General features: G+C 45.7%; 1 protein-coding gene across 2 annotated transcripts in view; it reads left to right on the forward strand.

Moving 5' to 3' along the window:
• Positions 1-9,889, forward strand: part of ago1 (argonaute RISC component 1) — a 43,805-nt gene extending 33,916 nt beyond the window's left edge. For both annotated transcript variants that reach the window (XM_063198751.1, XM_063198752.1), the window contains exons 14-19: positions 167-257; positions 3,363-3,557; positions 4,119-4,253; positions 5,615-5,716; positions 7,689-7,888; positions 8,129-9,889. In XM_063198751.1, coding sequence (XP_063054821.1) covers positions 167-257; positions 3,363-3,557; positions 4,119-4,253; positions 5,615-5,716; positions 7,689-7,888; positions 8,129-8,237 — 832 coding nt within the window. In that variant the 3' untranslated portion in view covers positions 8,238-9,889. The remainder of the gene's footprint in view (positions 1-166; positions 258-3,362; positions 3,558-4,118; positions 4,254-5,614; positions 5,717-7,688; positions 7,889-8,128) is intronic.
• Positions 9,890-10,595: the final 706 nt, after the last annotated feature.

Genomic DNA, 10,595 nt, shown 5'->3' on the forward strand with positions numbered 1-10,595 from the left:
CTTATTATCCACAATGGCACTTCAAAAGCATGAAATTTATACACAAAGTTGGAGGTATTCCACTCAAGGCCTTTGTTAAAAAAATTAACGGTGAGTTACATTAGCACACAGTGAGTGAGTTGAGAACACTGATATTAATTACTATGACCTTCTGACCTCTTCACAGGTCGGCAGTTTTCCAGCAGCCTGTCATCTTCCTGGGGGCCGACGTCACTCACCCACCAGCCGGGGACGGGAAGAAGCCCTCTATTACAGCCGTAGGTTTACACACACACACACACACACACACACACACACACACACACACACACACACACACACACACACACACACACACACACACACACACACACACACATTTTTGCACATGCAAATGCACACATGCACAGCTACCGGTTCTCTGTGCAATGCTACAGGAGTTAATCAGCCAATCAGTTAGCACACACATAGAGTGAAAGCACAGAATACCGGTACTTAAAAAAGCATACAAAATACTTTCGGCTGACCGTGAGAGGCTGAGCTATTTATTTTTAGTATAATGGTAAAATTATACTTGAGCAGGACTCCGAGGTCGTGACACAGCCGTAATGAGCCATAATAAGTGGTCATTTTAGTTCTGTGGTTAGTAGTATGTCCTACACTATGCTCCTGCCTACAAGCCTCGCCCTGACTTCCAGGACCCCTGGCTCTCTCAGAGTGGGCAGTTCCGGAATTACATTAGGGAAGAAACAGACATGTCAAGAGGGCGAGGGAAAGAGGACAGAAGGGAAGAGAGGGAAGGCAGGAGAAAAATATATGAATGGCTCACTCATGAGTCACCGCGCTGGCAGGAAATGACCGCACTCCTCCCTAAGCCCTTTTGAAGAGAAAGCGGGCGGGCTGGTGTGGTTTGGTGTGGTGTGGTGTAGTATGGTGTGATTCGGCACTTGTGGTTGCTAAGAGAGGGTGACGCGGCACTGAGTCAGAGAGACGGAGCCTGTTGGTGTACAGGAGGATTTACAGACCAACTCACTGTGTGTGTGTGTGTGTGTGTGTCTGTGTGTGTGTCTGTGTGTGTGTGTGTGTGTGTGTCTGTGTGTGTGTGTTAAGAAGTTAAGAAGCTAGTGCTGTGGATATGGAATTAGAAATTTTAAAGCCATTATGTGCGTGTGTGTCTATGTGTGTGTTTTGAGTGCGTACACGTTGTGCTGTGTGTGTGTGTATGTGTGTGTTTTGAGTGCGTACACATTGTGCTGCGTGTGTGTCTATGTGTGTGTTTTGAGTGCGTACACATTGTGCTGCGTGTGTCTATGTGTGTGTTTTGAGTGCGTACACGTTGTGCTGTGTGTGTGTGTATGTGTGTGTTTTGAGTGCGTACACATTGTGCTGCGTGTGTGTCTATGTGTGTGTTTTGAGTGTGTGCGTGTTGTGATGAGCGGGGTGAGGATTTGGCATGGTGTAATAGGAGTGTGCTGGTGACGATGCTCTGTCCTATTCCCAGGAAGTAGAAATGTAACCAGAACAGTCATCAAAACAGCCATACACTGTTTTCAAGGTGTAGGGCAATTACAACCACAAATGTGTTAGATCCAATACTGTACCAATACTCCCATTTTGTCTTGGTAGAACTGGAGTTACTTCATCCAAGTTCATTTTTTCTGCTAGTTTTCCTTTTTAAAGTATTTTGTCATTTTGCTTTGTATCTAAGGCATCTGTCCGTGTGTTGTAGGCTACTTGACTGTTGATCCGTCTGTAAAATCATTATAGTGTAAATCCCAGTCTACAAAAAACGTCAGTGGGGCTGTTTGCTGTTGCTTACACTCACACAGACTCTCGAACATTATGCTTGGGGGTAGTAGAATACGGGAACCACCTTGCCAAAAGCTGACCTCATGAAACACATCAAAGTTTAAAGCTGTATTTTAGCAGCCCGGCCTGCAGTGGTATCCACATTAAATACTGTAGTTCTGTGTAAAGAACCGGTAAATGTGCCTGAAATGCCTCATGTTTCAATTAAACAGTTATTGTCTACAGTTATCAATGAGAGACAGTTATTGTCTAATGCCCAAATGTAATGTACAAACCATAGGATTAAAGTGAGATCTGTCTATTGTACGGCCAGCTTCTGTTCTGTGTGTAGTGTTTGTGTAGTGCTCACTAAAATAGTTGTTCTGTACAACTCGACAGACTGCAGGTAATTGTGGTCTCGATGTGGAAATGCAGTCGACAAACAATGTTCTATTGGTGTAGCTGAAAACAATAAATGGCACTGCTTTGGGGCACTTCAGATTACTGATGATTGTCTTTGTGGTTTTCCTGTTGTTTTCTTTGTGTCTTTTCACCATAATCTACCTCTGAGTCCAGGAAGAGGAGTCTGTGTTTGACATATGAGTTGTATTATTTGTTATGACATGAGGAAGGTTAAGTCTTGCTGTCCTGCCTTACTGAAGTGGCTGGTGTTGTGGACTCAAGATATTTGACTAGCTGCAGTAATGCTGAGGCTGCACATGCATTTTCCCCCTCAACATAAGCTTGACACTCTACAGTAGTCTAGAGTCTAAAAATAGAAATATAAATCTAAATTGTATTTCAAGTTTTCCATTTTTTTATGTGACATTAAGAAGCTGGGGTTCTACAGGAATAACTCTTAATATCTGTTGGTACGAGGGGTTTTTGCAAGGCTTCTGAACCGCATCTTTGTATAGTTTTTTTCTCCCATCTCAGAAAGCATTTGAGCTGCCGTGACCTATTTATGGCATCCTCTGCTGAACAGTGCTGAACGGCTCTCATCCAGTCAGTGCCTGCCTACATCGTTGTGCTCCCAATGATCATTAGCTTCCCTGCTTTTAAAAATATGTTTTTTTAGGGCTTTTTATACCTTTATTTTGACAGGACAGCGGAGGAGAGACAGGAAATGAGTGGGGAGAGAGATGTGGAAGGATCGGCAAATGACCCAGGCCGGAATCGAACCAGGGTTGCCAGCATAGTAACCCAGTGCCCTACCGTTAGGCCACGGCAGCGCCATTAGCTTCCCTGCTAATTGTATATGCAGACATCTTTTTTTTTTATGTTCGTCCTCAGTCAGTTACATAGAAATCGCTGTACTATTGTCTCAATTGCATCACTGTAATATTGTACTATTGTAGGATAATTGTAACATTTTACAATTCTAATTTCATAGTAATATATTAGTTACATTTTGGAGGCCAAACCATTTGTTGTATTGTACATGGTGATGATTTTAGCCGTTGTTGGAAGTTTCAGGTCATGTTTAAGGATTTTCTCTCTGACTACAGTTACACCTCTCACTTCCTAGCTGTCTTGTCAGCTGATTGTATGTTTTCATTCATTTTTTTTAAAAATCTCTCTCCCTCTCTCTCCAGGTGGTAGGCAGTATGGACGCCCACCCCAGCAGGTACTGTGCCACGGTGCGTGTGCAGCGTCCGCGTCAGGAGATCATTGAGGACCTCTCCTACATGGTGCGGGAGCTTCTGATCCAGTTCTACAAGTCCACGCGCTTCAAGCCCACGCGCATCATCTTCTACAGGGACGGAGTGCCAGAGGGTCAGCTGACACAGGTACCAGAGAACAGGAAACACACACACACACACACACACATCTGGAAACACACACACACACATACACACACACACACGTCTGGAAACACACACACACACAGACACACACACACACACACACGTCTGGAAACACACACACACACAGACACACACACACACGCATACAAAGTTTGTGTCCTGAGAAGCCATGATTTCTTAAAGGAGAACTTCTGCCATTTTCGACATGCAGTTGAAATGCTCACACTACCCTGAACTTGTCAGTACCTGAGAATATTACCTGAAAATATTTTCTTCAGCCTTTTACGAGATCCTGGTCATTGTAATGAGGGCAGAGTATAGATTGGCTTTCGGAAAGGGCTGAGCTGAAAAATGCAGCATCACCGGGTACTGACAAGTCAAGGGTAGCGTGAGCAATACAACACCATATTGAAATTGGCCGAAGTTGTCCTTTAAGAAAATGAGGACTCCAGGTTCTTCTATTAGATGATTTACCTCTTAACCTAACCTGGGTTACTCCTGATTGCACCCAAGCTAATCCACAAGTGCGTGCTCTCTCCACAGATCCTCCACTATGAGCTGTTGGCCATCAGAGACGCCTGCATTAAGCTGGAGAAGGACTACCAGCCCGGCATCACCTACATCGTGGTCCAGAAACGACACCACACACGCCTCTTCTGCGCCGACAAGTCAGAGAGGGTGAGCTCATCTCTCTCTCTCTCTCCCTCTCCCTCTCCCTCTCTCTCTCTCTCTCTCTCTCTCTCTCTCTCTCTCTCTCTCTCTCTCTCCCTCTCCCTCTCCTCTCTCTCTCTCTCTCTCTCTCTCTCTCTCTCTCTCTCTCTCTCTCTCTCTCTCTCTCTCTCTCTCTCTCTGCCTTGCTGTCTCTGTACTCCCTCTTGCGCCTCTTCTGCGCAGACATGTCAGAGAGGGTGAGCTCATCTCTTATCTGTCCTTCCAGCTACCCTTCTAATTTTCTATTTCGCTCTCCTCCTCCCCTCGCTGTCACTAATGCTGTTAGTTCTTCTACATCAGTGGTTCTCAAGCGTTTTTTTTAACAAACGCCCCCTTGAAGTCATCATAAGCCTTCCAATGTCCCTTTTCCTCATCATAAACCTGCCAATGCCCAATTAGTATAATAAATACTAATGACTAATGCCCCCATATTACTCCTGAGCACCCCCCAATGACTCCTAATGCCCCACCCATGCCACCCCCCCATGCCACCCCCCAGCTGTATCCCTCTCAATGTCCTCCAAGGAATCCTAACGGCCCCCTGTAGAGCACCACTATTTTACATGCTCTATGGGTGTCGTTGTGTATCTGTGTTATGATGAACTACTTTGCAGGTTACAGTTTCAGGTTGTACAGGAGGAACGTAGAGCTGAGGGATGTACCATTTTCTTTTGTACTCCACAGGAAAGGGCTCTCGATCGATTGATCCATTAGGATAGTAAAGCATTCTCATAATGTCCATTGAGTGACGGGAGGAGGGTTAGCCTAGCCTATTACAGTGTTGATGATGCACTCTGTTCGTTTACTCCTTTGTTATTATGGCATAACGCATACCAACATTTTCAAATTGGTCTTACCTCAGAAAAGCTTTTTTCATAAAGATGCACACGCGGGCGCTACTCTCTCAGGGATTGGTTGCCAGGTCTTGTTACTAAGGAGGTTGCTAAGAAGAGTACCTCAGCCTGGCTTTGTGAAAGTTTGCAGCAAAAAACTTAAAAAATATTATACATAAGTCATTGAAGTGATGTGAGTGAAATAGTATATTTGTAATATATTACATTACACTTAGCTGACACTTTATTCAAAGTGACTTACAACTATTATTTTTCAGGGTATTGGTTACAGCCCCTGGAGCAGTGTGGGACTAGGTGCCTTGCTCAAGGGCACTTCAGCCATGAATGGAGATGTAGGGAGAGGTCAGAGGGGATTCGAACCGGCAACCCCTAGATTGAAAGACCAACTCTCTAACCACTAGGCCACGGCTGCCCCGTTATACATTGACACGAGTGTCTAAATTTGTCTCTTTCTTTGTTAATGTGTCGCCTCAGATCGGGAAGAGTGGTAACATTCCAGCAGGCACGACGGTGGACACCAGCATCACTCATCCCTTTGAGTTCGACTTCTACCTGTGTAGCCATGCAGGCATTCAGGTGAGCCACCCCAGGACTGCCAGTACCTATTTTGTGCTTATTCTTTCTTTCTTTCTCTATCTCTTTCTATTTCTTTTTTTTTTTTTTTGAGCTCCCAAGTTCTGCCACCATTCTGCTGTTGCCATGGTGACAGTTTGCTGCTGCCGGTATGTGCGTAGTGTTCTTGGCTGTGTACTGGCCCTCTCTTCTCTTCTCTCCTCAAAGGTCTGTGGTACGTCGTGCGCACATCGTGTGGTCTCGTGTCACACTCGCTCGCCCACGCACACACACACACACATCTATTTTTAGATCATACTTAGTTTACAGATTTATTCTCGTAAATCCCCACTGAAAGCTGTTATTATACTGCTGCTTTTGGTTTGTACTAACAATTTGTGTTTACAAACAATCCATGTCAGTGTATTGAAACTGTGTTGATTAGAAGAATAAGAAGTAGCGTAGGGCTGCGACCTTAATCGTGTTCATTTCGATTAATTAACGTCACAAATCATCAGGGCCCCGATGAAGACTGATTGCAGTCGAGACGCGTAGGCGTTATCCATTAAAATAAAGGATTTTTAACCTTTTTCACGAAGATCAGTGTGCCTCGGATCATTAAGACTACCACCAAAGAGGGTGGAGTAATAAAGAGGCTTCGAAACCCGCCACAGTGGGTTTACATACAGTGTCGAATCTCGCCCTCCAACCCGTGCCTGCAGTTCACCTAGGGAGCGCTGTCGAGACGGCAGAGCCCATAAGGATGGCGCTAATAACTGACAATTGTGCTCGCTGTCTGCTTGACAATATTACTGAAAGTTCTGAGAAACCAATGTGGATTCAAATGAAATGTACAGTAACCTGGGATTTATCTCCTTCTGATTTCTTACAACTTTGGCATTTATGAGTCAGGCTCCGCTAGCATCTTGCTAACAAAATTGCTTTACGGCCGTCGTGATCACAGCAATGCAGCCGGCCAACCAATCCAAACGCAGTGTGTGAAGCCACGCGTGACATCATATTGACAATAAAGACGTATTTTACAAAGATCCAGCGAGTTTAAACATTCAAACTAAATGCTGTTTGAAAGGATAATTTATCCTGCCTTTGGGAAAAATAAAATTAAACGATGATACCAATTCTCTCCCAAAGCAATGGCAGCATATGTGGTTGAGCTCCATGGGACCCCATTCATTCTAACAGCCTCTGCGCTCCTTGTCGCTCATCTGCGCTGTCCGGATGGCGCCACTTAGTGGACAGTACCACCCGGAAAAAGTCGCGAGATTCCTCTCTCGTACTACCCATAGACCCTCTCTGAACCCGCCCACCTAATGCAAAAGTGTGTGCTCAAGTTGGTTCTCCTAAGGGGCCGTTGTCCCCTGCTTCTTCTTCTATTTTTGAGGTGTTTGCACGAGAAGTGCGCTACCACCATCTACAGCGCTAAGGGGACTCTCATTTATTCTCAACCTCAGGACTCCGAAGGGCTCCTAAGCGAAGGTCTCCTAAAGGAGCGTTCACCCGACAGAAAGTGGATATCAGAAATGAACTGAAATGACTTATCTCTGTCTATAAGATCTCTGCTACCACTTTCAACAAGGAGCCTACTGTGTGGGCCTTCCCATCTGGGAATTAGTCATAAGCTAAATGCTGAAGTTCTCATGTCCTTTCTGAAGAGCACGTGGTTCTGAAGAGCACTCTCCTTTTCCTCATCTTTAATCTTTCTAAACTATTTATCTTTCCTTTCCACTTCTGGCACGTTTGAGCCTGCATTACCTTGTTGTGATCCGTACTTTATCGTAGTTTACGGCACAAGGTATAAAATGGCTGCCCCACTACTATGTGCTGTGGGATGATGACCTCTCTCTCTCTCTCTCTCTCTCTCTCTCTCTCTCTCTCTCTCTCTCTCTCTCTTTCTCTCTCACACACACTCACACTCACACACACACACACACTCACACTCACACACCTGATCCCCCTTCTTGTGTCTCTCTGGCAGGGTACGAGTCGTCCGTCCCACTACTACGTCCTCTGGGACGACAACCGCTTCACTGCGGACGAGCTGCAGATCCTCACCTACCAGCTGTGCCACACCTACGTGCGCTGCACGCGCTCTGTCTCCATCCCCGCGCCCGCCTACTACGCCCGCCTCGTGGCCTTCCGCGCCCGATATCACCTGGTGGACAAGGAACACGACAGGTCAGTCGGACTCTATTGCTTTTTGCAAATGCTTAAAACTATCATGAAATGAGAATTTGACATGATGACCAATTAAATATTCACTCTCATATTTTGTAAACCGCCTCTAATTTGACAGCCTTGACGTGATTAGTTGGTATGAACTGATCTCCGTTGTAGTTGCATTACTTGTGCTCGTTAAGGTCGAGTGCCTTTAATTGATCTTAATTGGTTTTTTTTTTCTTCTTTCTGTTCGGGCAGTGGGGAGGGCAGCCACGTGTCTGGTCAGAGCAACGGAAGGGACCCGCAGGCCCTGGCCAAAGCCGTGCAGATCCACCACGACACCCTGAGGACCATGTACTTTGCCTGAGCAAGCACAGCCAATCGCATTGCATCGCATTGCGCCACCCCACCTCACCTCACCTCACCTCACCTCATCTCACCTCATCCACATGATGGGTATTTCTCAAATAGGGCTTTCAGGCCGACCAGAACGTAGCTGGAGTCGGTGCCCGAACCAGTTACGTTCAGCACTTAAGTGTTTATCTGCGAACCGCCCGTGTTCATACCGAGCTCTGAACTTTTCCCGCACGTGACTGCGTTACCCAGATGAACCTGCTGACGAGCACGCTGTCGTCACGGTTCGCGGAGAAAAACCTAGTATTTTGCGGTTCGCATTGCGAACCAACTTTCCGGTTCGCGAACGCAAATATCTGTGGCGTGAACACGACGGTCGGTTCGCGATTAGGTGCGGGAACGGGCTCCAGCACGGTTCTCAGTCGGCCTGAATGCGCTAAAAGTGAAGTATTCCAGCCTTAAAAGTGAGAGTAACGCCCATTTTTCGCGGATTTCACCAAAGAGTATCCAATAACTAGTTGTAAGTGTAATTGATAATTGGATACTCCTGCGAAAAATGTTGCGTTACTCGCAATAGCAAAACTAGAACACTTCACTTTGAGAAACACCCGGTGATGTCCACACCACAACACAACATACCCCACCCTACCCAAGGCCTGATGTAGCTCCAGAGGACCAGAAGGTCCCTGGACAACACAATTCCAACCTCCACCCCCTTCCTTACCCTCTTACCACTGCTTCCTCTTGCTCAAAATGAACCTCATAATTACACCACACCAACCTCAACTACACAACAACAACACACACACACACACACACACACACACACACACACACACACACACACACACACGAGCGCGCACTACAACCCAGCAAGGGAACCACCACGAATTCAGCACCTTGACCCTAAACCATATGAACATTATGAAGACTATGAAGACTTGCCCTGTTAGGAAACACACTTGGCTGGCCAATTATGGCCAAGTAAGGTCCTCTCTGGGATTCTTTTGGGATTTTTCTTTTTCATTTTTTATTTCTTTCTGTTTTTGGAAGAGAAACGGTATCAGTGTTGTTGTGTACTACCTTGTGCTCTTCCCTGTGTGAAATGTTTGCATGTTCGTATGCAATCCGGAGAGGACTTGGTGTCAAAAAACTATGAAGACTTTTCATTTTTAATTTTGTTTTTGACTGACACCACAACGCTGCCTCGAAATCAGCTTTTGTTGGAAACAAGTGTTTGTGCCCCTTTTGACACTTTCACACAGTGATACGTGTGATGCACACACACACGCACACGCACACGCACACGCACACGCACACACACACACACACACACAAATATGCATGAACGCGCACACACATACACACATATCGGGAATCATAAGTGGGCCCAGAAGACAACCCTCTCTCTTGTTTTGTTTTTATATTTTTTAACATTTTAATTCGAGGAGCGACTTATTATTATTACAATTTTTATCATTTAAAAAAAAAGAAAACAAAAGTTAAGATTATGTTACCTGAGATATGAACTATGGGGCCTTTGTTGGATGGCATAAATGTAAAACGGTACCTTTTTAGCACTTAGTCTTAGTTTCGTAGGCCACGTACAGTACTAGCCTCCGTGTCTGCAGCCGTCGTGTCTCTTGTCTGTGACCTGCATTAGCATGTGAGGCGGGGGTGTGGGGGGGCAAGGGTGATGTGGGGGGGTCGGGGGGTGGGGTGGGGGGGTGGGGGTGGGGTCGAGGGGACTGGGACGAGGAGGCTGTAGCATTTACTGTAGGTGCTGAGGACACTGATCCTGCCTTTATATGCCCCGGGCAGGCAGAGTCACTTGTAGCCAAACCTTTTGCATAGGTAGTTGAGTAAGTTAGTTAAGGCTACATAATGGCAGAATTAGCCAAAAACGGAAAGAAAGACGAATAATTAAGCGAGGGAATGAAATTAAAAAGACATTAAACGGCAGAAACAAAAAGAAGGATGACCTTAAGTGAAATGACTTAGAACTGAACAGACCACCGAGTGCTTTAAAGTATTAACGCTCAGCGTTGCACCGCACCGAACACGGAATACCAGCAATGTTTTAACCAGCCAAACGTGATGCCAACCAACCATGCAGCCGTGCCACCCTGGTGCCAGCGTCGCGGGCGGGTGGGGGAGGGGGAGGGGGAGGGGGAGGGGGATGCTGCACCTCTTATGAGGCATTTTACTTTGGGATTATTGTTGCCCGTTATATTTTGTTTTATTTCTTATGTTTGTTTGTTGTTGTTTTTTTTTTTAAACGTGGCACTTCATCTAAATGATTGGTCCACTTTTTTCCTTCTGGAATGGAACATATTGTATGCTCTTGTCATTTTGTCTTTGGTTGTTTTCT

The sequence above is a fragment of the Engraulis encrasicolus genome, chromosome 5 (genome assembly GCF_034702125.1).
Source record: "Engraulis encrasicolus isolate BLACKSEA-1 chromosome 5, IST_EnEncr_1.0, whole genome shotgun sequence".
Classification (NCBI taxonomy): Eukaryota; Metazoa; Chordata; class Actinopteri; order Clupeiformes; family Engraulidae; genus Engraulis; species Engraulis encrasicolus.